The 22686-nt window shown below is 37.2% G+C and overlaps 1 protein-coding gene across 5 annotated transcripts in view; it reads right to left on the reverse strand.

The window, feature by feature from the left end:
• Positions 1-22686, reverse strand: part of ESR1 (estrogen receptor 1) — a 412991-nt gene that overhangs the window by 152359 nt on the left and 237946 nt on the right. For all 5 annotated transcript variants that reach the window (XM_025384525.1, XM_025384527.1, XM_025384524.1 and 2 more), the window contains one exon: positions 1966-2301. In XM_025384525.1, coding sequence (XP_025240310.1) covers positions 1966-2301 — 336 coding nt within the window. The remainder of the gene's footprint in view (positions 1-1965; positions 2302-22686) is intronic.

Raw genomic sequence — 22686 nt, forward strand, 5'->3', positions numbered from 1 at the left:
CCTTTCCTTGACTTCTCCATTTTATTCCTAAATTCAGAAGATTATTGATGTGAATTCTTCAACTGCTGGTAATGTATTTGAGCTTAATTCCAGTTGTTACTAATGCTCTTTGATAGTTTATTATTATAAAAATGCCATGACGAGAATCTACTGATATGTAAGAAAATGTCTATACTTCAGTTCAGCAGTACTCCAGAGCTAACATTACCAAGATTTCATGAGGGAAAATATATGTTTACAGGAAAATAAAACTGAATAGCAACCAAGAGTTGGCTCTCAAATATATGACCATTAGTTTCTTTGTTTCTCTTTCCCTAAAATATAAGAACAAGGCAATAACAAATATAAAGAAAAAACTTACAGCCACATTACATTTATATTCCAACAATTAACTTATAATGTATCTGCTTCATATAAAAATGCCAAAATATGTAGGTACTCAAGAAAACTTTTCATTCTGAAGATGATCAGGAATTTTTGTTTGCCAGTTCGACTGACATTGAAAACCTACATTTGCCTATTATTCTCCATGCTTCCATGTAACCTAATAACCACCCAAACCACCAAAATGGTGGCCTCTAACAAGGCTGGGTTCTGGTACTGCTGGCTTCTTATTCTACGGCCCACATGTTTATATGCTGATAGATGCAAATACATGTAAGATTCTCTAAGGCCAGACATAAGTTCACTTGGCCTGTAACACAGCAGTGACCGTTGAAATGCAAGTACAAACTCCACATTTTTTAGTTTCATATTAAACATTTCATGCTTCGTAGGAAACAATTAATTTCATCTATTAAAAGAAACCAAATGAGAAAAACTCCAACTAAATCTATCACTCATTGAGTCTATAAGCCCAGAAAAAAATTTAACTTCCTCTTGCCTTGGTTCATCTACATTAGCTCCTGAATGGATACACTGGGGCAGGGAGAAAGCCATTTTCTAGTCTTGTTTCCATACAGACTTGAGTTCTTCTCCCTGAACAACAGGAGTAACAGTCCAATTTTACTATAACACCAGTTCTGAGAGAATCAGCTGAAGGAACAAGGTATCACTTCAGCCACTGTGTCTTTCTAAAAGTTTCTTTCAGGGATGATACCTTAATTTGTTTTTCCATTGCCTTTCTCTTTCTCCTAAAATACTAAGCATACACCAGGTTGGATAAATAATTGGCATTCAGTAAGTAAACTTATTATTATCTCTTTAATCCATAAAGATCTTTCTTAACTTTTTTTTTGTCGTTTATTTTTTGAGACAGTCTTGCTCTGTCACCCAGGCTGGAGTGCAGTGGCACTCCACACAAACACGGTTCACTGTAGCTCCAACCTCCTGGACTCAAGCCATCCTCTCACCTCAGCCTCCCCAGTAGCTGGGACCACAGGTGTGTGCCACTGCACCCAGGTAATTTTTTAAAATTTTTTGTAGAGACAGGGTTTAGCCACATTGCCCTGGCTGGCCTCAAGTTCCTGGGCTCAAGCAATCCTCCCACCTCAGCCCCAAAAAGTGCTAGGATTACAGGCATGAGCCACCACACCCAATCTTAAAAATCTTTTTAAGATAACATTGTTTTATTAATAATTGAGATGTTTTGAACAAAGGTCATTAATATTAAGAACTTTTGTAGATCATTTAGTGTTACAAGTTTCTGCTAATGTGAACATATACTATTAAATAGTTTTATCATGTAGTGTCCACCCTAAATCTTTTGGGTAAATAAGATGGGTTAAAAATAAATTATGTCAATTTAAAAATTTTAGTCTTCTGGATTTTTATTTTAAAATATTATTTCCTAATCTCCAGGAAAATTACAGTGTATTGATACTGAAAATGAACACATCTCCTATAACCTTGAAACCTATTACATAACATGTTATTGCTTCTTTTTTCCCCACTATTTCTCCCAAGACATCACAACCAGTTCTTGAAAAGCTATTGACTCTTAAAAGTTGAGCTTCGCATTCTTACCTGGCACCCTCTTTGCCCAGTTGATCATGTGAACCAGCTCCCTGTCTGCCAGGTTGGTCAGTAAGCCCATCATCGAAGCTTCACTGAAGGGTCTGGTAGGATCATACTCGGAATAGAGTATAGGGGGCTCAGCATCCAGCAAGGCACTGACCATCTGGTCGGCCGTCAGGGACAAGGCCGGGCTGTTCTTCTTAGAGTGCTTGATCATGAGCGGGCTTGGCCAAAGGTTGGCAGCTCTCATGTCTCCAGCGGACCCCACTTCACCCCTGCCCTCCCCGTCATCTCTCTGGCGCTTGTGTTTCAACATTCTCCCTCCTCTTCGGTCTTTTCGTATCCCTGAAAACACAGGGGGAAGAAAAAACAATTAGTATATTTTTTTCCCATGTAAACTTTTATACAAAAAATTTTCAAAGCTAACCATCTTTCATTTCATTTGAAGAAATACTTTCAAGCACAGGTGAGCTGGTAAGTGTTTAACAAGTGGCTCTCCAAGAGAAGAAGAAAAAGACTTCTATTTGTAGCAGTTGCCAATTTTCATGGTGTAAATACTGCCACCATAACAAACTTCAGGCCACTTGTCTGACATCAAATGGCTTACAAAACTCCTGAAAATTGAACAGTAGGCTTTGGTGAGCCCGTACAAACTGACTCTGACACACCAGGTAGGGATGTGTGTAGGTAACGAGTGTTATAAAAAGAACAAAATTCTAATTTTAGTTATTCCTAAAATATGATTTAGCATCAAAGACTACTTCTGCTAGGAATATTCTTTTAATAGTAAATTAAAAGGGCATTTTTAAAAGCATTTAGTCCAAGTAGACTTCTTAATGGGAAAGACTAAATAAGAATGACTTGCTCGTAAGGTATATTACAGCCTCTGGCCCCCTGGGGTGCTAAGTCCTTCACTGCTACTAACCTGCTCCTCATCACCCTAGGATTACCACAAGTCCCTCAAGTCGTTTACTGGATTTTAAGCTTTTCACAAATGTGTTTGTTTTTTCCTAACATAAAAGTTGTAAACTTCTAAAAAGAGTTTGTTTTATTTGATAATTTCCCCCCAAAGGTTTACCCAGCTGTGGTTCTCACTAACTAAATTATGAAATGGGGTGAAGAGGGGGGATCCAATCTTTTTGCAGTGATTCTTTGAGGTGTGGGCTCAGCACCTTAACCTGAAAAAGGCCATACTGTGCTGCCGAAATGTATTAACATCTGCCAGAAACAACTATTTTAAAAAGACAAAGAGCTTCTATATTTTCAAAAAAGTTAATCTCTCCAATATTTATCAGACAGCAATAATTCTTAGATTTAAATGAAGGAAGCAATCATTTTGATACAAAGTTAATACAACTATTTTTAATACCAAAGACATGAGAAATAAATGCTCTTTATAACATATCACTTGTTCTATCACTTTATAACAAATAACTAGTGTGAGAACTTTGTCTTGTTTTGTTTTAATTTGCAAACGTATTTGGACAAATGTGTAACTGAAATATATATATATGTTTTATACATATAAATATATATATATAATATATTAAATGACACTTCAAAAACATAGAGAAGCCATGAACTCTTCCTATTTGCTCAGTATTAAAATAAGCATTTCTCATGAAATAGTAAACATTATAATAAAGATTATTATTAGTAATATGCATTCAGAACTTACTACATATTTTAAGCATTTACATACACTTTACATGGAAACACTTTAGAACTAATTTAGTTCTCACAATAATCTTGTAAGTTTGAGAAACCGTTACTTAAAGAGATGATCCAACTTGTACAAGATCATTCTCTATTAAGTATGATTCCAGATTCTGGCTCTGAAAAGAAGTTTGCTTTTGTTTTCAGTTAAGCAGAGATTTTGAATTTAATCTATTATGTAGGTACAAATTGAACAAGTTTCAGGACACTATGTAGGTGCTAACTTAACAAACTGAGGGACACCTAAAAGTAAAAGATGAGAACAATGGCACCTGACCAGCCATTGTCCTTGGTCAGGCATTTCAACTTTTATTGCCAGATTTGCCAATGAGATCACAATATCTGAACTAAGGGAGATGATATGTCCACTCTACTCTCAACTCATCAGAGCATACCTGATGTATCACACTCATTGCTGGATCCTGAAACTATAAGAAAAATAAGCCTACTCAAGTTAGGGTAACTAGAAGGGTAAGGAGACATGAAATCAGGTCATATAGTGAGCAAATGAGGAACAAAGAAGGGTTAGCCTAGAGAAAGGAAAACATGGAGGAAACCTGAGCATCTCCTGTACATGAGTTGTTCTGCAGAAGACGGGTTCAACTTGTTCTTTATGAGCCCAAAGGCTAAAACAGAAGCAGGGTGTGGAAACTTTTTAGTTAGTTACAGCTCAATGTAAGGAAGCAGTTTGAAATAGTCAGAGCTGATGACAAAGATAGAAGCTCCCATCATAGGAAATGATGAGGGGGATCACTGGGGGTTTCCAAGAATAGGCTAGATGAAGACTTTCAAGGGATGTTCCCAAAGGATTCCATTATCCAGAAAGCATTTGCACTAGTTGACCTCCAGGAGCCTCTCCAATGCTGAGATTGTTCTATACGACTCTACCAACCTCTGTTTGAAACACTAGAAAAAAAAAAAATGTAAGAGCAAGAGACTTGCGGTGGAAACCAGGGAAAAAATGTCAAAAGCAAAGAATCTTTCTCGGTTCAGATTTCTCAGGAAATTCTGAGGTCAGAGTTTTGAGATGAGTTCTAACTTGTATTTCCCTACTTTGTGTGAGGGCTGGGGTAAGAAAATGCCTGGTTCTTCAGTATTAGTCAGTGTATTACCCAAATACTATTTATACCCCTATTCTACAAGTTTACAAAGAAATTAATAATGTGATCAAGTCTTACAGGAAAGATGCAGCAGTGATTACAATCTTTTAATAGCAGATCTACAGAAAGAAATAAAAGCAAGTGATTTGACTAAAAAAGAAATGGTTAGAAGGTGATACTGTTTTTCCTAAGGTGAAATCAAGAGTTACCAAATTATAACTACACAAGCATTTTACCTTTTAAAAATAAAGTACTTTAAAAATAATATGCTTCTTTCATAAATGTAATTTGTCTTCCTTTAAAAAGATTCCAAAGCACTTAGGTTAATAAAACAAAACAAAATGTAGTGTTATCACCCACTTTAAAAGGCTTCAGCAGTCATACTAAAGCTAATCCACTTTCCAGCAGAAGAATTTTAGAATCAATTCAGAAACTGATATTGGCAGTTATCAAAAATATTTCATCAAAGTATTTCTTCATTTAGTAAAAATCCGTTCAATACTTACAATGTATGTTCACGGAAGATGCAGTAGTAAAAAAAGACAGATCATGTTATCCTCCATCAAGTTTTCAGCTTGGAGGGAGGAAGACATTGATCAAAAGTTATTCAATATTCGTTGAATGAATTAATGAACAAATGAACTGCCGAAAGCACAGTGGATGGGAGGAAGTGACTGGGGAAGAAGGAGACAAAGAAAACGTTTCTAAGAAAGGATGTCACATTTAAATCAAATCATGATATTTCCCTTCTTGGAGGAATTTAGGAGCAAACTACTTAGATGGCTTAGTTATAGTACTATGTGAAGAAGTAAGTGGAACCACCACACCCATTTACATCTCACAACTGTATGATTCAGGTTGTTGAACACAAGACACACAGGTTTGGGCTTTGGAACAACAAAATGCAATTGGAAAGATGAGGAAAGAGATGACTATTTATAAAATCATCAAATAATCAAGTAGGTGAAAGTAGATTCACTTAGCACTAACAAATATTTTCTTTAATATACTGATATGGTTTGGCTGTGTCCCCATCCAAATCTCATCTGGAATTGTAGTTCCCATAGTCCCCACATGTTGTGGGAGGGGCTCAGTGGGAGGTAATTGAATCATGCGGGCACGTTTTTCCTGTGCTGTTCTCATGACAGTGAATAAGTCTCACGAGATCTGATGGTTTCATAAAGGGCAGTTCCCTTGCACATGCTCTCTTGCCTGCTGCCATATAAGACGTGCCTTTGCTTCCCCTTCACCTTCTGCCATGATTGTGAGGCCTCCCCAGCCATGTGGAACTGTGAGTTCATTATGCCTGTTTTTCTTTATAAATTACCCAGTCTCAGGTATTTCTTTATAGCAGTATGAAAATGGACTAATACATATACCCAAAATGTACTATATTTTCCAAATTCCAAAGTCCCTACAAAGTGTACAAACAAAAAAAAATTAGAAAATTATACATAGTATATGATCAACTGCATGTGATAGGATCCCAAGGGTATGGTTCAATGAAGAATGAATCCTCTTCTACATAGCAGTAGTGATTTTACACATTATTGGTGATAATATTGCATAGACATTTTATAGAAGTTCAAAAATATCTAACTAGAATTGAGTGGAAGAAGGTAGAAAAGAAAGTGACCTGACTTCTATTTCAGTTTTACCCCAGGTTAAGTGAAAACGGCAAATCAGAAACAACAGGTTGTGTCACTATGGAACATACAGCTTATTCTTAATTATATAGAATGGTGGACCACAGGAGTGGCATGGATAATTGAAATTCAAAGATCAAATTTAAAACTCATTCCTTGCTTCCTACCAAGACATTGTCTTGAATTGTTAGTAGACCAACAACACAGAGTGATATGGATTTTACTTAAGTTCACCCCCCGACTGTCTAACTTTTGTTAACTCTCAGGGGAGAAACCAAAAGGTCAAACTACCAGTTCATAAAGCAGAGGAAAAAACAAAAGAAACAATTAGTTTAGATCATGCAAATATTAAACAGGCAGCCTCTTGACAGTCAAGAAGTTTACTTGCAGTGACCAACATGTTGGCTTGGAATGCCATACACACAAGATACATTGTCATTCACACACGAGCATGCCGTTTTCCAGAATGGTTGAGCAGTATATTCAACTGCACAACAGAGATATTGTGCCCTGGATAGCTAGTGTACACTGTCATTATCTCTCAAGTTACATAACTGACTAGACAATATTTGCATCAAAGCAAATTTCTTTGTACCTCTTTTCAAAATTTTAACCTTAAAAATGATTGAAGGATTTTTCTAACAAGACCCACCTGTTTTAGATAAGGGATCGAGATACCAAGCTCTCTTTCATCCTGCAAGCCCACTGTAAGTGTGAAATGCCACCAGTTTGAATTTCATCTCCTTGGGTTAAAGCAACTGTAATATCCTCATCACATTGTTGTAAGGATTTAGAAAGGCTGAGTATAAAATTTCCACTTAGCAGTAATCAAGGTGGATTTGAATGATTCTAATCCACCTAGGAGGTATTAACTTAGGGGAATTTATTAAAGCAATAAACACAGGCAACAGGAATGAGGAGGAAAAGGAAAGAGATGGTACGGAGGGCACTCTCTAGGGGAGGTGAGCCCTAAGGAATCTCTTCAAAGTCTGCCTGGACTTGGAAGCTAGGTAGAAAGGCGGTATAGGGGACAACTTGTGACAAGGTGAAAGGAGCTGAAGACACATCAACTGCTTAAACAATTATGTCCTGGCCCTAAAATCAAAAGATCTGTCCTAATGAGTCAAATGCCTAATGAGGCATTTTCAAAGACTACCTCTAATTACTTCAGTTTGTTTAATCATCTGTTTTTTCCATTCAAATTTTTTGGCTTGGCTATTGTATCTCAGAAAAAGTTAACATACTGCCTGAGTATTCATTAGGAATAGAATTCATTGGATTATGCTTCTAATGCACTCTAATTTTTACATTTTCTTTCGTTGAAATGAGCTTTTTTCTTAATATGCTATGCTTCCAGAAAAAAACTAGTATAATATCAGTAAAGTTATTTCTCTCCAGTTTCCCATGACTACTTTCATGTATTATTAGATATTTTGAACATTTGCATAATCACTTTCTTTTGTTTCTCAATAATTCATGAGGTATTAAGAGGCAAGACAAAGAAATACACTGAGCTTTTAAATTCAACATGTTAAAGAAAACAGGAGTGCTGATTAATTAAGAATTAAATAAAGACAATAACTAATAAAACTTTCTCTGGAGAGACTCCCCAGTATCAATTCTAACACTCTCCCTTCAAATACTATAAGGTAAGTACTGTCATTGTCCCCCATTTAACAGAAAAGAAAGAAGTTCAGATTAACTACCATGCTCAAGGTCATACCACGGGCAGCACAGAGGTTTGAATCAAGGTCTGTCTGCCTCCAAAGCCTCAGTACCACAATGTCATTGATTGTAAAGCATTGGTAAGACCATTATATCATGATGTATCATTACACTATGTAATTCATGCAATTACAGATTATTATTATTATTAGTGTTATTACAGCCTCTAAATGTTTCAGGTCAAGGAACTATAAATTATCTGGTTCACTTAAAGCTACTTAATGTTCTTTCCTTCTCTCCTTTCATATCTACAAACTCACCTTAACCCACTGAGCATTTCCTTACATGTCCCTGCCTATAGTCCCCTCCTTGCTGTCTTTAAGCCTCCCTCCTAGTTCATAGGTTCCTTCTTGCCTAGATCATTGCAACAGTTCCTAATTTGTCTTCTTGCCTATCTTCAGTCTTCCCTCCAACCCAATTAACTGATCTCACCTATCTTCAATCTTCTCTGCAACAATGACTGCCTTAGCCATCAGCAGGAATTAACTATACTCTGAAAACTCTTGGCAGTTCTACGGTGCTACTAGAGGTGGTGCTGTTGAGGTTTCTGGTCATCTCGTACCCCCCATTTTGTCTAAAGCAGCTATGCTTTTATATGTATTTTTTATGCTGGGATTAGGGGAAGAACTTATTTTAGATAGAGTTTACTGGTTTTATTTTACATTTTAAAAGCTACTGATCTCCTGAATAAAATCAAACTCTAAGATTCATGAATTTCCACAAATAGTCTCAAAGTACTTTTCAAACCTATCTTTACAAATCCCCTCCAAAAGCCTTTGTTTTTTATAAAACAAGGATGAGCCTGTGCCTCTTTTTATAATACTTCCCAACACCACCTTGTTCTTTTTCTATGCCTCCTCTTGCATTGGCCTTGAAAACCCAATTAACACCCCATTTCATCCATAGTGAATCTTAGACCCCACTCTAGTTTTATGGCTCTACTTCCCCTGTTCTTGTAGTTTTTCTTTCCTGTGCCATTCATTTGGCAACTATGATGTTCTACCCTATATATATACTTACACCTAGGTTCCTCCCAACTTGCTGTGGCCTGAAACTTCTCTCCAGGCTGGAAGCAATCAGAAGGCTCACCCCAATTTTTTTCCCTTTCTTATGAAATACCATCCTGCACTGATTGATGTCCAAGGTTTAAAGACAACAGTGTCATGTCCAGTGTTTTGTCCAGTTTTTGTTTGTTTATTGTGTTTTCTGGTGGGAAGGTAGATGTAGCCCTTGTTACTCCACCTTGTCCAGAAGCAGAAGTTTCCAGTAATTATTTTGGTCATCTGTTTAACAAAATCCTTTAACCTCGTCTTTTCTCATGAACAAACTGCCAATTTGAAATTCTTAGTTTCTTCTTCTAGAGTTTTGCTGGCATGGACCTTATTAGGATTTCCCTTTCTTTTCCCATAAAGTGTAACAAGCAAAAACAATTTCAAGCCCAACTGAGAAAAATTGGAGGGTGGGAAAGTGAAGATTACATTTAGTAGATAAAGGATGCCCGATTTACCATCCCCCAAATTCTCCCACATGGCAAGTTTAGGGGCCCCATTTCCTCAAAGCTGCTCTCCCCAAGTCTTAGAATGAACTAGGTTTCATTGATTCCGAGGAGCAAGTCCTGCCTTCCCCACCTGCTGACCATGGGAACATTTCCGTCTTCATTCATCTAATGATGCACTCTGATACAGATTACAATGACTGGGAGAGGGAGACAAGGTTGTTGTCTATCCCTTTACAGTGCAGCTAGGGAGTACAGCACGGTCCCGATGACCTCAGATGAGGGGTCACAGTGCAAATATAACTCTTCCTTTATTAAATGGGATGACACACCCTGTTGTAGGAGCAGGTTCCCAAGGTAAGTTGGAAAGGTCTTTCTGTTTCATGTTACATAATGAAAAAGGGCACGGACTGATGTGACTGATCTCCAGGATTTGAATACATCCCAAAGTAAGACTCTTCAGTTTCAGAATCTTCTAGAAGTTCAGAATCACTAAGAAATTCAGAATCACCTAAAGTTACAGAAATTTAGAAAAGCTGATGACCAAGGAGAGATTTCGTCATTTGTTGGAGTATATTAAAGTGAGCTATTCTTTGTAGGATGTTTTTTGGAAAATATTGAAATCTGTAATGAATTAACTAATTGGTGTAACACTCACTTGTGAATTCTTGGTTTCCCAGCATCTTAGTTGCCTTCCTACATTTGGCGAATTCCCCAGTACATGAGTTGGTGGTTGCCAGGACTTGCTTTCCATCACAAAAGCTAGAAGGACAATTACTGTTGTCTGTGGCTCCGGACTCTAGGGTGAAGGTAGGTGACCTGGGCCCCACCTGCATGCAGCCTGTTCCCCTGCGACTGTGAAGTCTGGACACAGGACAATTCAGCCTGCTGTCCTGTGGTGGATCTGCAGTCCAGGAGTGAAGGCAGTGGCTCCTGCCAGGCTGCCCCCAAGGCATCACACTGATGAAGTGCTGGCTGCTATGCCATGCTGACTGCCTCTTGGTTTCTATCTGTTTTCCGAGCCTGGTTATTCATCCTTCACATTAAATCTGTGATCAAACCAAAATTACTTCAATAATTTCTTTTTCTGCTGAAGTGAGAACCAGTTTGTCTTGCTTGCAATCAGTAATAATAATTATTATTATTATGATAAACTAACATTTATTGAGCACTTGCCAGATCCCAATTGCTCATCTAAGCTCTTGACTAAGTTACACCATGTAATTTTCAAAGCCACAATGTAAGGTAGGTGCTATTAGTATTCCTTTCTATAGCCAAGGAAACTGACACATGAAGATGGGGTTTGAACCCAGGCAGGCTGATTTCAGAGCCCATAATTTTAATTACCATGGCACAACTGCCTTAGGAAACACTGACTGGCACGATCTGTAGAAACCTACATGCACTGTCAATCAATATAAATCTGTTCTGTGTTTACATGTGGGGTTCTAGAACCCTTAGAGGGCAAATTATTATATAAGCCAGAGCCTCTATTGATCCAGTATGGATACAATCATGATTCTGTAATTGCTGGAATTATCAGCTATAACATTTCTTATTAGAGATTTCAAAAATGCACACATTTTTGAAAAATAATTTCAAAAATAATTTCCCTGTTTTCCCCCTGATGCTTTTATTTTTGGAAATTATTTACCTATTAATAGACTCTAGTGCTTGAATATCAGATGTAGTAAAATAGGTTATTATTCTGCACATGGAGCAGATAGACTAAAACTGCTATCTCCTGCCAAAATTAGTTCTCAAAATCATCTTCATGATGATTTTTAAAGGTACTACAACTGGCTGAGAATGGTTAAAAGAGCCCCCAAGGAATGGAAGAATGTCATGTATCACTTATGTAAAATGTACACATGCTCATTCACTTTGAATCAGCTTTAATTTTATTCATTCACTTAATACAACAGTTATTGAGAGTCAGGCACTGCTCTGGGGCAAAAAGACAAATCCCTACCCTCACAACGTCATATTTTTATGAGGAAGATAGACAATAAACAAATAAACATATGATGTCTGATAATGGTAAGTGCTAGGGGGAAAAACAAAGTGGAAAGCAGGGGAAGAGGATGTTTAAATCAGGGACTACCTCTCTGTGCTGTAGAAACCAGAATGAAGTGAGGAAGGTAAACAAGCAACACACAAATGCTGACACTGGGAAGGAAATGGGCTCGAAGGTTTCTAGCAAGAGCCAAAGACCAGGGAAGGTCACAGCAGCCTGAACAAGGGAAAAGTAAGACAAGGGAGGCCAATCCCACAGGGCCATGCCAGCTAAGGTGACAGCTTGCGTTGTACTCTAAAAGAGATGAGAAGCCACTGCTTTCCACAGAGCAGAGGAGTGCCAATGATAGAGTTTATAGTTTTGGAAGAACTCTTGGCTGTTGGAAGAACTCAAAGATCAAAAGTTACAAAATAAGTTAGGAAGCCATTGCAGTTGACGAGGTAACAGGGGTTTGTATTAGGGTTATTTCAAAAATGGTGAGAGGTGCCTGAGTTTAATTTATTTTGAAAGTAAAGCCAATAAGACATGCTGATGGATTGGATGTGGAATGTCAGGAGAGAGATAAACAATTGTGATTAAGAGTTCAAGGCCTCTAATGGAAAAAGAAGACAACACACAATAAAAGATGGGTAATATGAGCAGAAAGATAGAAATTTTAAGAAAGAATCAAAAGCAAATGCTAGAAATGTAAAAATGGTAGAATCAGTGAGCTGAAAGATAAGTCAACAGAAACATCCCAAACTGAAATGTAAAGAACCAAAAGAATGAAAAAGCAAAAAGTATAACAAACATATGCATAATTGGAATACCATAAAGAAAAAAAAAGAAAGGAGAAGAGGAAATATTTGAGGTAATATTGACTGATAACTTTTCAAAATTAATGACAGACACCAAACCACAGATCCAGGAAGCTCAGAGAATATCAAGAAGATAAATACATGCCACTCCTTACAAAAAACAAAAGAAACAACACCTAGGCATATTGTATTCAAACTGCAAAAAAAACCAAAGACAAGGAGAAAATCTTGAAAAAGCCAGAGTCGGGGCAGGGAAACACCTAACTATAGAGAACAGGATGAAATACAGCAGATTTCTCTTCAGAAACCACACATTAATAAAGAAAGTGAAGTAAAATATATAAAATGTTGAAAAAAGTGACCAATCTAGAATTCTAGATGCAGGGAAATTATCCTTCAAAAGTGAAGATTAAAAAAAAATCATGCAAAAATTCAGAGAATTCATCACCAGCAGACTTGCCCTGCAGAGTATGTTAAAAAATGTTCTTCAAGCAAGAGGAAGGTGATATAAGTCAGAAACTTGGATCTACATAAATCATGGAAGATAATCACAGAATGTGTAAATTAAGGTAAAATAAAAGGAAATTTATTTTAGAAAGGATTCTAAATTCTTTCCAAATTCTTAATTGATGTAAACAATAGGATTATAAGTCATGCTGCTATAAAGACATATGCACATGTATGTTTATTGCAGCACTATTCACAATAGCAAAGATTTGGAATCAACACAAATGTCCATCAGTGACAGACTGGATTAAGAAAATGTGGCACATATACACCATGGAATACTATGCAGCCATAAAAAAGGATGAGTTTGTGTCCTTTGTAGGGACATGGATGCAGCTGGAAACCATCATTCTCATCAAACTATCGCAAGAACAGAAAACCAAATACCGCATGTTCTCACTCATAGGTGGAAATTGAACAATGAGATCACTTGGACACAAGAAGGGGAACATCACACACCGGGTCCTATTGTGGGGAGGGGGGAAGGGGGAGGGATAGCATTAGGAGATATACCTAATGTAAATGACGAGTTAATGGGTGCAGCACACCAACATGGCACATGTATACATATGTAACAAATCTGCACATTGTGCACATGTACCCTAGAACTTAAAGTATAATAATAAAAAAATTCATTGAATATCAAACACATAGTATAAGAAAACATATCATACTTAATTAAAATTTTTCATATTGATTACATGTGGAAATGATATTTTAGATATACTTGACTAAATAAAATATAATCTTTAAAAAAACAATAACTGCCTGTTTAAAATCATAATAGTAACAATGTATAGGTGATTATAGCATACAGGTAAGCAAAATGAATGACAGCTACATCACAAGGGACAGTAGGGAGGAACTGAGAATACTATGTTATAATATTCTTATATTTCATGCAAAGAGAAATAGTGTTATTTGAAGGTGTATTTAGAATAGTTAAAAATGTATACTGTGAACTTTAGGGGCACCAGTACAAAAATTCTTTAAAGAAATATAGTTAGGCTGGGCGTGGTGGCTCACTCCTATAATCCCAGCACTTTGGGAGGCCAAGGCCAGTGGATCACCTGGGGTCAGGAGTTTGAGACCAGCCTTACCAACATGGAGAAACTCCATCTCTACTAAAAATACAAAATTAGCCGGGCATGGTGGTACATGCCTGTAATTCCAGCTACTTGGGAGGCTGAGGCAGGAGAATCGCTTGAACCCAGGAGACAGAGTTTGCGGTGAGCCAAGATCACACCATTGCACTCCCACCTGAGCAACAAGAGCAAAACTCTGTCTCAAAAAAAAAAAAAAAAAAGAAGTATAGTTAATACTCTAAGAGAAAAGATAAAATGGTATTACATATATTGCTCAAATAAAACTACGAAAGACCAAAAAGAAGCCTTTGACAACAAATATGAAACAGTTAACAAACATAGGTTTATTTTTATTCAAATATATCAATACTTGCTTTAAATATAAATTGTTTAAATATACCAATTAAAAGATGGAAGTTGTCAGATTGAATTTTAAGGAAGACCAAACTATACGTTGTCTACAACAAGCCCAATTTATTTATTTATTTATTTATTTATTTATTTATTTATTTATTTTAATTCTCCTGCCTCAGCCTCCTGAGTAGCTGGGACTACAGGTGGCTGCCTCCACACCCAGCTAATTTATTTTTAATTTTTTATTTATTTTTATTTATTTCTTTTTTATTTTACTTTAAGTTCCAGGATACCTGTGCAGAATGTGCAGTTTTGTTACATAGGTATACAAGTGCCATGGTGGTTTGCTGCACCTATTAACCTGTCATCTAGGTTTTAAGCCCAGCATGCAAAATACTTTATTTGGTGTTTGTTCTAATAACAATGCCCACTTTAAATATAATAACTCTGATATGTTAAAAGTAAAGGAATGGAGAAAGATATACCATGCTAACATTCATAAAAATAAAGCTGAAGTGGTTATATTAATTTCATGCAAAGCAGACTACCAAAGAAGGAAAAGTATCAAGGATAAAGATTATGATAAAGGGGTCAACTGTTCAAGATGATATAACAATGGTAAATATGTGTATATATGTGTATACCTAACAAAAGTGAATCAAAACACATGAAGCAAAATGGTTGAAACTAAAAGGGGAAATAGACAAGTCCAAACCATTATTATACTTAGAAACTTCACCATTCCCCTGTCAGTAATTGCTAGTGTGAGCAGGCAGAAAATTAATACAGATATAGTTGACCTAAATGGTATGATTAATCAACATGATCTAATTAATATTTACAGAATACTCGATCAAACCACAACTGAATACACATTCTTCTCAAGCTCTGATGGAATACACACCAAGATAGACCACATTCTGGGTCACAAAACATCCTTAACACATTTAAAAGAATAGAAATTGTACAAAGTAGGCCTCACACCAAAGTGGAAATAAATTAGAAATCAACAGAAAGATAGCTGGAAAATTTCAAAATATTTAGAGATTAAACAACACACTTTTAAAGAACGTATGAGTCAAAGAAAAAGCCTCAAAAGGAATTGTAAACTATTTTGAACTAAATGAAAATAAAAATAGAACATCAAAATTTGTGGGACGCAGGAAAAGCAGTGCTTAGAGAAAAATTCATAGCATTAAGTAAATATATTAGGTAAGAAAATTATATAATATCAAAAACCAACCTAAGCCACTGCCTTGGAAAACTAGAGAAGAAAAAACTAGATAAGCTTAAAGCAAGCAGAAGAGAAAGAATAATACAGACAGTTCCCAACTTAAGATGGTTTCATTTATGATTATTTTGACTTCACAATGGTGCAAAAGCAATATGCATGCATTCAGTAGAAACTGTATTTTCAATTTGCAATTTAGATCTTCCCCTGTGCTAGCAATATGTGGGACAATACTCTCAATTAATGCTGGGCAGCAGCAGCAAGCCACAGCTCTCAGTCAGCTATGTGATCCTCAGGGTAAACCATCAATACTCCATAGTGTGTTTTGTTGCCAGATCATTTTGCTCAACTATAGGTTAATGTATGTGTTCTGAGCACATTTAAGGGAGGCTAGGCTAACCAATAATGTTCGGTAGGTCAGGTGCTTTACATGTATTTTTGATTTATGATATTTTCAAATTACAGTGGATTTATTGGGACACAAGCCTATCATAAGTCAAGGAGCATCTGAAATTAGAGCAGAAGGCAATAAAATTGAAAACAGAAACATAATAAAGAAACTTAGTGAAACAAAAACTGGTTCTTTTAAAAGATCAGTAAAATTGATAAACTTCTATTCAGGCTAATTAAGAAAAAGAAGCCGGGCACGGTGGCTCACGCCTGTAATCCCAGCACTTCGGGAGGCCGAGGCAGGCAAAGCACTTGAGGCCAGGAGTTCAAAACCAACCTGGCCAAAATGGCGAAACCTCATCTCTACTAAAAATACAAAAAAAATTAGCCAAGTGTATTGGAGCATGCCTGTAATACCAGCTACTCGGGAGGCTGAGACATGAGAATCACTTGAACCCAAGAGGCAGAGGTTGCAGTGAGCAGAGATCACACCATTGCACTCCAGCCTGGGTGGCAGAGTAAGACACTGGCAAAAAAAAAAGAGAGACAGAAAACATAAATTACCAATATCTTAAATGAAAAGAAGTCACCATGACACTGGTTTCTTGGAGATTAAAAGGATAATAAAGGAATATTATGAACAACTCTATGCTCACAAATTTGATAATTTGGAGGAAATGGACCAATGCCTTGAAATACACAAACTACCAAAACTCACACATGGAGAAATAAATAACCTAAATGTCTCCATATATATTAAATATATTGATTCAATTACTAATTACCTTCCAATAAAGAAATCATCTGGCTCAGATGGTGGCAAGATTATTTCTAACAAATTTTCAAGAAAGAAATTGTGCCAATTCTCTACAATCTCTTTTAGTAAACAGAGGCAGAGGAAACACATCCTAACTCATTCTGAGTCTAGAATTATCCCAATACCAAAATCAGATAAAGATATTACAAGAAAGTAAAACTAGAGACCAATATCTCTCCTGAGCACTGGCACAAAATCTCAACAAAATATTAGCAAGACAGAACAAACAATGCATCAAATAAATTATACATCATGAACAAATGGGATTTATTCCATGTCTGAAGGCAAATTCAACATTTGAAAATAAAACAGTATAATCTGTCACATTAAGAGTGAAAATGGGAAAAGTCATATGATCATATTAATTGACACAGGAAAAGTATTTGACAAAATTCAACTGCTATTTATGATAAAAACTCAGCAAATTCAGAATAGACAAAAATTTCCTCAATTTCACAAAGGAAATTTTAAAAACCAATAGCTAACATTATCCTTAATGGTGAAAAACTAAACACTTTCCCCTGAAGATGAGGATAAGTCTAAGATATCTTATCTCATTCCTCCTATAATACATTATACTAGAAATACTAGCAAGTGCAATAAGGCAAAAAAATAAAAAATAAAAATAATAAAAGATATATAGATTGGGAAGGAAGAAATAAAACATCTTTATTCACAGATGGCATGATTATCTATGCAGATAATTCCAATGAATTAACAACAACAAAAAACTCCACTGGAACTAATAAGTAATGATGCCAAGGTTAAAGGATCTAATGTCAATATACAACAGTCAATTTCTTTCCTACATCTCATCATGAATAATAGGAATTCAAAGTTTAGAAAACAATACCATTTACCATAGTACATTCAATACAAAGATATAAATTAACAAAGTATGTACAAGACCTATATGTAAAAAACTATAAAACAATGGAAAATCAAAGAAGATCTTAAAAAGATGAAGAGATCATTAATAGTCAGAAATTGAAAGCTCAATATTGTTACATGTTCATATTATTCAATATTGATAAAATGTCAATTCTTCCCAACTTAATTAACAGATTCAGAGTAATCTAAATCCAAATCCCAATCATCTATTTTGTAGAAATTGACAATTGATTCTAACATGTTTAAAGAAAGGCAAAAGACCTAGAATAGCCTTTAATACTGAAGAAGAACTAAAATTCTGAAGAAGGTGGAGCACTTGCACTATTTCATTTCAAGACTTATCATAAAGGCTATAGTAATAAAGGTAGTATGGTACAGGTTAAAGTATAGACAGATGGACCAGTGAAACAGAATAACAAATCCAGAAATAGATCCACACAAATAAGGTCAACTGATCTTTGACAAAGAAGAGCCAATTAAATGGGAAAAAGGTCACGTTTTCAGAAAATATTACATTGATTATCCTTAAGATATACATAAAAAGAAAATGTTGCTGAAGCAATTGGACATCAATGTGGAAAAAGAAAAACTTATTCACAAACCTTACACCTTAAACAAAACTTAAAGCGAATCATTGATCTAAATATATAATGCAAAATTACAAAACTACTTCTTGAAGAAAACAGAAAAAATTCTATATGATATTGAATTTGGTGATAAGTTTGCATATACAACACCAATAGCACAATCTACAGAAGAAAAAAATTCATAAGTTGGACTTCATTAAAATTTAAATTTCTACTCTGAAAAAAACAATTAAGAGAATAAAAAGATAAGCCACAAACTGGGAGAAATTATTTGTGAAATACATGGCTGATAAAAGACTTGTCATCGAAATATACAAAGAAAAAACTCCTCAAACTCAACAAAAAGAAAACAAAAAGCCAATTTTATGTATGTATGTATTTTGAGACGGAGTTTCATTCTTGTTGCCCAGGCTGAAGTGCAATGGTTCAGTCTCGGCTCACGGCAACCTCTGCCTCCCAGGTTCCAGCGATTCTCCTGCCTCCGCCTCCCAAGTAACTGGGATTACAAGTGTCCGACACCATGCCTGACTAATTTTTGTGTTTTTAGTAGAGACGGGGTTTCACCATGTTGGCCAGAATGGTCTCGAACTCCTGACCTCAGGTGATCTGCCTGCCTTGGCTTCTCAAAGTGCTGGGATTACAGGCGTGAGCCACTGTGCCCAGCCCAAAACCCCACTTTTAAAATGGGCAAAAAATCTGACATACACCTCATTGAAGAATATATACAGTTGGCAACAAATGAAAAAATGTTAAGTATCACTAATCATTAGAGAAATGTAAATAAAAGCCATGATGAGATACCATCTCACACCAGTCAGAATGGCTACTATTAAAAACTCAAAAAAAAAAAAAAAAAAAAAAAAAAAAGAACACAGATGCTGGGGAAGTTATGGAGAAAAGGGAACACTCATACACTGCTGGTGGGAGTGTGAATTAGTTCACCCATTGTGGAAAGCAGTGTGGAAATTCCTCAAAGACCTAAAAGGAGAAGTACCATTAAACCCAGTAATCCCATTACTGGGTATATGCCCAGTGGAATATAAATTGTTCTACCATAAAGACACATACACATGTATGTTCATTGCAACACCATTCACAATAGCAAAAACATGGAACCAACCTAAATGCCCATCAATGGTAGGCAGGATTTAAAAAAAAAAATGAAGTACATAGACACCATGGAATACTATGCAGCCATTAAAAAACAAACAAACAACAAAAACAAAAAGAAAAACACGAGAGCATGTCCTGTACAGGAACAAGGATGGAGCTAGAGGACATTATCCTTAGCAAACTAACGCAGAAATGGAAAACCAAATACTCCATGTTCTCACTTTTAAGTGAGAGATAAATAATGAGAACCAATGGGCATAAAGAGGGGAACAAGAGACATTGGGGCCTATGTGAGGGAAGAGAGTGGAAGGAGCGAGAGGATCAGGAAAAAGAACTATCAAGAACTGTGCTTAGTACCTGGGTGAGAAGATGATCTGTACACCAAACGCCTGTGACACAAATTTGCCTGTATTAACAAATGTACATATGTACCCCAAACCTAAAATAAAAGTTACAAAATAAAATAAAAAGAAAAATTAATTTTAAAAATATATAGTTGGCCAGAAAAACCTTGTGAAAATATCCTCAATATTTTTTGTCATTAAGAAATTGCAGGGGGCGGAGCAAGATGGCCGAATAGGAACAGCTGCAGTCTCCAACTCCCAGCGCGAGCGACACAGAAGACTGGTGATTTTGGCATTTTCAACTGAGGTACTGGGTTCATCTCACTGGGGAGTGCCGGACGATCGGTGCTGGTCAGCTGTTGCAGCCCGACCAGCGAGAGCTGAAGCAGAGCGAGGCATTGCCTCGCCTGGGAAGCGCAAGGGGGAAGGGAATCCCTTTTCCTAGCCAGGGGAACTGAGACACACAACACCTGGAAAATTGGGTAACTCCCACCCCAATACTGCGCTTTAAGCAAACAGGCACACCAGGAGATCATATCCCACACCTGGCCGGGAGGGTCCCACGCCCACGGAGCCTCCCTCATTGCTAGCACAGCAGTCTGTGATCTACCGGCAAGGCAGCAGCGAGGCTGGGGGAGGGGCGCCCGCCATTGCTGAGGCTTAAGTAGGTAAACAAAGCTGCTGGGAAGCTTGAACTGGGTGGAGCTCACAGCAGCTCAAGGAAACCTGCCTGTCTCTGTAGACTCCACCTCTGGGGACAGGGCACAGTAAACAATAAACACAGCAGAAGCCTCTGCAGACACAAACGACTCTGTCTGACAGCTTTGAAGAGAGCAGTGGATCTCCCAACACGGAGGTTGAGATCTGAGAAGGGACAGACTCCCTGCTCAAGTGGGTCCCTGACCCCTGAGTAGCCTAACTGGGAGACATCCCCCACTAGGGGCAGTCTGACACCCCACACCTCACAGGGTGGAGTACACCCCTGAGAGGAAGCTTCCAAAGCAAGAATCAGACAGGTACACTTGCTGTTCAGAAATATTCTATCTTCTGCAGCCTCTGCTGCTGATACCCAGGCAAACAGGGTCTGGAGTGGACCTCAAGCAATCTCCAGCAGACCTACAGCTGAGGGTCCTGACTGTTAGAAGGAAAACTATCAAACAGGAAGGACACCTACACCAAAACCCCATCAGTACATCACCATCATCAAAGACCAGAGGCAGATAAAACCACAAAGATGGGGAAAAAGCAGGGCAGAAAAGCTGGAAATTCAAAAAATAAGAGTGCATCTCCCCCGGCAAAGGAGCGCAGCTCATCGCCAGCAACGGATCAAAGCTGGACGGAGAATGACTTTGACGAGATGAGAGAAGAAGGCTTCAGTCCATCAAATTTCTCAGAGCTAAAGGAGGAATTACGTACCCAGCGCAAAGAAACTAAAAATCTTGAAAAAAAAGTGGAAGAATTGATGGCTAGAGTAATTAATGCAGAGAAGGTCCTAAACGAAATGAAAGAGATGAAAACCATGACACGAGAAATTCGTGACAAATGCACAAGCTTCAGTAACCGACTCGATCAACTGGAAGAAAGAGTATCAGCGATTGAGGATCAAATGAATGAAATGAAGCGAGAAGAGAAACCAAAAGAAAAAAGAAGAAAAAGAAATGAACAAAGCCTGCAAGAAGTATGGGATTATGTAAAAAGACCAAATCTACGTCTGATTGGGGTGCCTGAAAGTGAGGGGGAAAATGGAACCAAGTTGGAAAACACTCTTCAGGATATCATCCAGGAGAACTTCCCCAACCTAGTAGGGCAGGCCAACATTCAAATCCAGGAAATACAGAGAACACCACAAAGATACTCCTCGAGAAGAGCAACTCCAAGACACATAATTGCCAGATTCACCAAAGTTGAAATGAAGGAAAAAATCTTAAGGGCAGCCAGAGAGAAAGCTCGGGTTACCCACAAAGGGAAGCCCATCAGACTAACAGCAGATCTCTCGGCAGAAACTCTACAAGCCAGAAGAGAGTGGGGGCCAATATTCAACATTCTTAAAGAAAAGAATTTTAAACCCAGAATTTCATATCCAGCCAAACTAAGTTTCATAAGTGAAGGAGAAATAAAATCCTTTACAGATAAGCAAATGCTTAGAGATTTTGTCACCACTAGGCCTGCCTTACAAGAGACCCTGAAGGAAGCACTCAACATGGAAAGGAACAACCGGTACCAGCCATTGCAAAAACATGCCAAAATGTAAAGACCATCGAGGCTAGGAAGAAACTGCATCAACTAACGAGCAAAATAACCAGTTAATATCATAATGGCAGGATCAAGTTCACACATAACAATCTTAACCTTAAATGTAAATGGACTAAATGCTCCAATTAAAAGACACAGACTGGCAAACTGGATAAAGAGTCAAGACCCATCAGTCTGCTGTATTCAGGAGACCCATCTCACACGCAGAGACATACATAGGCTCAAAATAAAGGGATGGAGGAAGATTTACCAAGCAAATGGAGAACAAAAAAAAGCAAGGGTTGCAATACTAGTCTCTGATAAAACAGACTTTAAACCATCAAAGATCAAAAGAGACAAAGAAGGCCATTACATAATGGTAAAGGGATCAATTCAACAGGAAGAGCTAACTATCCTAAATATATATGCACCCAATACAGGAGCACCCAGATTCATAAAGCAAGTCCTTAGAGACTTACAAAGAGACTTAGACTCCCATACAATAATAATGGGAGACTTCAACACTCCACTGTCAACATTAGACAGATCAACGAGACAGAAAGTGAACAAGGATATCCAGGAATTGAACTCATCTCTGCAGCAAGCAGACCTAATAGACATCTATAGAACTCTCCACCCCAAATCAACAGAATATACATTCTTCTCAGCACCACATCGTACTT

Source organism: Theropithecus gelada, chromosome 4 (genome assembly GCF_003255815.1).
Source record: "Theropithecus gelada isolate Dixy chromosome 4, Tgel_1.0, whole genome shotgun sequence".
NCBI classification, from domain to species: Eukaryota; Metazoa; Chordata; class Mammalia; order Primates; family Cercopithecidae; genus Theropithecus; species Theropithecus gelada.